At 33.8% G+C, this 6,000-nt stretch overlaps 1 protein-coding gene across 1 annotated transcript; it reads right to left on the bottom strand.

Annotated features, from left to right (window-relative positions):
• Positions 1-2,321: 2,321 nt before the first annotated feature.
• On the bottom strand, positions 2,322-4,060 carry LOC140985103 (inositol diphosphatase DSP1-like). The gene is made up of 5 exons (XM_073452859.1): positions 3,744-4,060; positions 3,549-3,642; positions 2,962-3,019; positions 2,823-2,866; positions 2,322-2,731 (listed from the first exon to the last, which is right to left on the bottom strand). Exons 1-5 carry the CDS (start codon positions 3,944-3,946, stop codon positions 2,537-2,539), a joined length of 594 nt encoding a protein of 197 aa, XP_073308960.1. The 5' UTR covers positions 3,947-4,060; the 3' UTR covers positions 2,322-2,536.
• Between the last annotated feature and the right edge of the window lie 1,940 nt (positions 4,061-6,000).

Raw genomic sequence — 6,000 nt, 5'->3', positions numbered from 1 at the left:
TATCTTCTATCGAACATCTATCTCTCCACAAATCTTTTCAATTAACTATTATTAGAAAAATGAAAAATGTCTAGTTCCAGTCGAAAGAGAACCTACCAGAAATCATTTTGAATTCGGAAAAGGAAAACGAAGACGACTTTTATGCAGTGCTTACTTTGTTGAACTTAACACACCTTATCTAGTTTTAAACAAAAAAGCTTTTTGCTAAAAAAAAAAAAAACAAAAACAAAAAAGCTTTTAAGCCGAAATAAACGAATTAACTCCTCTGGTGGCTTCTGCATCGTCACTATATCATACTCTATCCATTCTAACAACTGAATCGCGGAGTAGGTTTGCTGGTACAAAGATACATGGGCCATGCGGATCTCAAAATTTAGCCCAATGCACTGGAGAAAACATGGGATGATCAACAAAAAATATGAGGAATAATCCCACCTGTAATCTCTTCCTGATATCACAGCGCATTTGGTAGTGATTCCTTTCAGTGACCAAGAATCATTAAAATCAAATCCAACAGTTCAGCATATCTCCCTACAAAAGCACCTTACTGGATGAAATTGAAAACATAAAAAATGTGCTGTCTTTATGTATTCAGCACAATGCTATTCTTAAGATAGACTTGATCCGGAAAACGTTAAATCATATTAATCTAGGCAAACTTGGAAGAGAATGAAAAACCACTTGTTTATTACTCTTTCGATTAAAGATAAAATTTCAGTTTCACATTTCCAATAAACACATTGTAAAGCCAGAAAGTTTCAGTAAAACTGCTTCAAAAGTCACCTTGAAAGTCTAGATGTTACATGGACATGACAGAAAAGATTCTGAGAAGAACTCCAGGATATCGGTAGGAAAGTAACTATATTTATAAACTCCAAAATGCACACTAAAAATCATAACTCAATCAATCTACAATTAACTCAAGAATATGAACAACAAAAAATATTCAATTAATTCAAAAAATTGTAAAGTCGAAAGATCATGAGGCATAATTTTAATTCATACTTTAAATTTAATTCAAATTTCCAATCGTGAAAAGTTCGCTGAATTCTTCTTGCTTGTCTCCTTTGGCAACTAAATCAGCATTCACATCCTCTACACTTTTGTCATTCCCATTTGCAGCTTCTTCATTAGAACAGGGATTTTTTAGAATGGTAGAAATGTCTACTTCCGAAGCTCCAGCAAGTTTGAATAGTTCCACTGCAACATCCAGGTTCTTCCACTAAGGAAAACCCAGTTTATACTCAACTTGAGACCTCTCAAAAAGCATGTTACCCCAGAACAAGTACATTTGAGATCTCATTAGTGCTGCTTGCTCTGCTGGTTCCTCAGGTGAAATTTCACCTCGGCCTCCTACACCTGAGGAATTACCTTCTGTACCATTGCTCTGTTCCTTCCTTGTTTTTAACAGCTCATCCTTCTTGCTTGCTATAGATCTTTCAGTTCATTTACTCTCCTGCTCAGGACTCACTTCAACAATATGCAGACGTAGCATACCAATGGATCCTCCGTTATCAGCATCAGGGTCTCTGGGAACAAGGCTGTCAACATACGATTCGGCCATTTTAAGTTCAGAGGTACATGTTATAGTCACCATCATTGTCCTTGTATTTTATCAGCACTGCTTTTGACATGGGAAAGCGTTTGCTGATCACATCCCTCAAAACCTTTAAACTGCAATTTACTGGAATTTGGCCAAGCCTTATGCCATGATCATAAACAAGTTTCAACTGTCTCCATCTGATTAGAGACAGTGTAGGTCGTTTATTCAGTGAAAGAAAATCCAATGGAGCACCGACTGTCTCTCTGGTTATCTAGACGGGGGTGTTCTATTGAAAGTTGAAACCCTAAAATATTAAAATTCAGATTATTTTCTGTTTTTTTTTTGTGGGGCTTTCCTTTATGGGGCATGACATCAGTTGACTTGGTGTAAACACGGGCCTTAATAATTTGGGCTATCAGTTGATGTTGCCCAGTATAGGCTTTATATTTTTGCAATTTTATGTTAGTATTTATATGTGATATACATAAATACAAAAGTAAACTAATATAAAAGTTTTTTTTATATATATAAAAAATTATCCAATATAAAAATGTTAAAATTCATGAAATAAAAAAAATTCACTCCAAGGAGTTGTAATGTACCACATCAAATATAATAGCCACATATTCATTGAAGATACATTCACATCTTAATTTATTGAAGTATATATTATTTAAAATTATAAATTAAATATGACATTAAATTATAATAGGAATTTGGTTTTTATATTTTCGTCCGAGTCTGCAATTTTTCAATTGGCATCTTAATTTTAATATCTTGTTTTGTCATATAAAACAGACACTGGAGTCTTCCATGAAAAGCTACTCAATCCTTAAAAACTCTAGCTACGATCTTGGAACTTTGAAAAAAAAAAACAAAACAAAATCAATGAAATTCTGGCCTGGCTGCATCTGCTCTACAAAGAAAAAGGGGGGAAAAGGAAAGAAATAATCTGTTTCTAAAAAAATACATCTGTCAAGTGATAGATGTTGCTCATCTGGAAAAATCTCTGGTTTCACGTGACAATGAAATTGAACATGGTGTTTGCGACACGTCAAACACCTCCATAAATCTCTGGTCCGAAACTCTAGCCTTGTCAGCTGCAAACCTCTGGTACTCCTCGAAAATTGAGGCCAAACACCAATTCTGTAATTTTCTCAGGCATCCCACGAGACAACCAGTTCGATGCTTCATCAAGAAAATTAGTATATGTTAAGAGTGGGGAAGTATTCTTAGGCACTGACTAAGAAGTCAAAAGACAGAAAAAATATATTGGTACCTTCCCCCGTTTGCAGTGTATTAGGAGTGGACGGTTGCTTTCATCTATACATAATGTCAAATAGCAAAACGTATATTGATGATCATATAGAAAAATTGGGGAATATATTAGCAAGAAAACAAATTTGTGGTGGAACTACCTAACAACACTTCCAATGCCCTACGAATTGTATCTTCTGGGATATTTACATATGGCTCCTGCATAAAGAGGGACAAAATCTTTAATAATGTGATCATACAGAAACATGAAATCATGTTATGTTACTTGCATCAGTGCCATTGGTGTCCCTTTAAGCTAACAGAATATCAAAGGAAATATGATTAATTAACAACTCAACTACTCATGCCAACCTTACTAAACAGAAACAGTTACAGCAATCATGAATAAAAATTCAACCGCTCCTTATCCTCAGCAAATATCCTTCTCACACTTGCTGAGTTTATTTCGTCCTATTATATAGTCTGTAGGATTGCAGAATTTTTAACCTTTTCTTTTGCTCAAGGGGTTTCAGTTGCTGCTTTGAATAACAACTCCGCACAAAAAAAAATTAAGCCTCGCAAAGTTCTACATGATCAGCACAAGATTTATCGGATAAGTCCAAATTAATCCGTTTTCGTTAAACCACATTATATATTTACTTTATTTTTACCAACAATATTATTATCTACATGAATCACATTATGCAGCCTAAACAAAATTACACGTCGAAGCATAAATCCAAAATACCTTAGATCCTTCGATGCCGAGATGAAAAAGACGAATCTTGTTGGCGTTGATGAACTGCATATTGGCTTCGGGATAGGGTTCCGCACACAAGTATCTACGTATTACAATTCACACAGGAGCATTAATTTCAGGTTTCCGTAAAAAGAGAAATAAAAGTATATAAAAGAAACGGAGAGATTACGAATTGAGCCGCACATGATTGATCGAATGCCTAGGGTTTCCAAGAACGGGAAATTAGGAGTATCGGGGAATCCGGACCGGAATATTCCGTGATCAACCATAGAGAAATTCAACGGCGGAAGGAAAAGAGGCTCCTCAACATTGACGGCAGCCGTCGGAGATTTATCAGGTGACATATCGTCTGACGACGGTGGCGTGCCCGTGGTTGTGTGGCACATTGGACTAGTCTTCTACTCTTTCGAGACTTCTGGATTTCGTACTTTTTGGAATGGTTTGATTCCGTGGAATCTCGGAAGATCCTTTGGCAAGAGGAATTGGCGCTGCCAGATGTTGGCTTTGGGTCCCCAATAATAATTAAATATAAAATTATGAGAAAGATTTATATAAAAGTATATTTTTTAAAAGTTATAAGAATTTATATTTATTATTAAATATTATTCAAAACTTAATATATTTATGATTATGATTTATTAATCTAAATATCTAATATTAAATTTTAATATAATTAAGCAAATAAACTATTTTATTTTGTTGACAATGATATGTATAGAGAAACAATCAGAAAACAAAAATAGGAACTTCGATTTCTGTATTATGTTGACGTTTAACGTTATTTTTAAATTGTTATATCCGATTATAATAAACTCTTTCCAATTAAAAAAATATACTTTTTCCGTCCTAATTATATAAAGTTTTTTGTTTTTTCGCATAGGTTGATAAAACCATAAAAAAACAAAATTCACAAACAAATTTTATATTTTATCATTATTTAAAACAATCCAAAAAATATATATAATTAAGACGGAATGAGTAATGAAGAACGAAAAGCGTACAGACAGAGAGGAGAACACGAATGATATCAGCTTAATGGACTTAGGTATGAGGCCCATTTGAGTTCCTGATATCATTGTTCTTTAGGGCTGCAAGTATCCCCGCCCAATAATATTAACCATCAAAGCCCAAATAAAATCATTCTAAAACTCAACATGGCATGGACTTGTAAGAATAATGCTAAACATAACACCAATATATCGTTACAACGATATTTACAATCATTATATCGCGATATTTTACTGTTATATCGCGAGATTTTATATTCCATATATAGTGACATTTTGACAAATTGAATTTTTTGTGTTGTACAAATATGGATGTATATGTAGCATCACTCGACTTGTAAACGCATGCTGTAATTTTTCACATGAATTTTACGTAGATTTTAATGCATACGTTATAATGACGTATCCGACCCGAAACAATACCCACTAAAATTGTTTCTCCTTAAAAACCGAGTCTATATTACGTCAATATATATTGAGCAGTGAGGTATAAATTTTTGGGAAGAAGAGGTCAACAACACAAGAGTAACTATCAGAGAGGCATGAAATCAAAACAGTGGAGTTCGATCATCGATGGCTGACTCCATGCCGACCAATCCATACACCAACCCAAGTCAATTTCTAAGCATGGTATTGAATTTTAACGTTGAATCATTCAAAATTCCGAATTACGTGATGAATGGGGCAGATGATTAATGGGAAGCTTGCAGATTAAGAAAATTCGGGATTGAAATTAGGATATTCCTTGACTTTTGACAACTGATTCAAGCATTTTCAATTTCATTTTACTACAGTATAGACTTATAATGGGTTAGTTGCATCAATCAACCTTAGGTGAAAAATGCAAAAGACATAAAAACTTTTAAAAAATATTAATAGGCTAATACATTCTTCTTTTTTCTTAAAAATCAAACACATTTCACTCATATTTTAGTATGTTGTACAAACTCAAATATATTTATAAGAGGATTTATGCCTAATTTTAAAAAACACGTGGACTAAAATGTTAATAATTTCACATATGATAATTTTAGTTTTTTTTTTTTATTGTTGACCTGGGGTGTCTTAATCCAACTTGTAATAGTTGCATGAATTTGCGAGCAATGAAACTATCCACGTACGGGACCTACATTAAGATTCCACTCAGCAGATACAGTCAAGTATGTTATATTGCTCACAATTCCAACAAGGTGAAGGAACCCATCCATTATCGTACTGAACTCAGGGTAATTAGTCTTCATGCTCCAAACTTGGATCCATTGCCAATATTTCAGATAAATTAATATGTATCTGACATGAAATGCCTAAGCATTGATAATTGAAGAGCAGATTACACCATTTATTAGAAATTCAATCGAGTTTGTGCTTCAATCTTGGCCAACAACATAAAACATTTAAGTGAACTGTAAAAATAGGCCCTCTTCCACTCGAAG

Source organism: Primulina huaijiensis, chromosome 9 (assembly GCF_012295235.1).
Source record: "Primulina huaijiensis isolate GDHJ02 chromosome 9, ASM1229523v2, whole genome shotgun sequence".
Classification (NCBI taxonomy): Eukaryota; Viridiplantae; Streptophyta; class Magnoliopsida; order Lamiales; family Gesneriaceae; genus Primulina; species Primulina huaijiensis.
This window is presented reverse-complemented; position numbering and strand designations above follow the sequence as displayed.

Excerpts from the sequence above, each read along its gene's own strand:
- LOC140985103 (XM_073452859.1), bottom strand. The coding sequence starts at position 3,946 with ATGTGCCACACAACCACGGGCACGCCACCGTCGTCAGACGATATGTCA. Across the intron at positions 3,020-3,548 it reads TCGGCATCGAAGGATCTAAG|GAGCCATATGTAAATATCCC; the intron begins GTATTTTGGATT and ends CTCTTTATGCAG. Across the intron at positions 2,867-2,961 it reads GGCATTGGAAGTGTTGTTAG|ATGAAAGCAACCGTCCACTC; the intron begins GTAGTTCCACCA and ends CATTATGTATAG.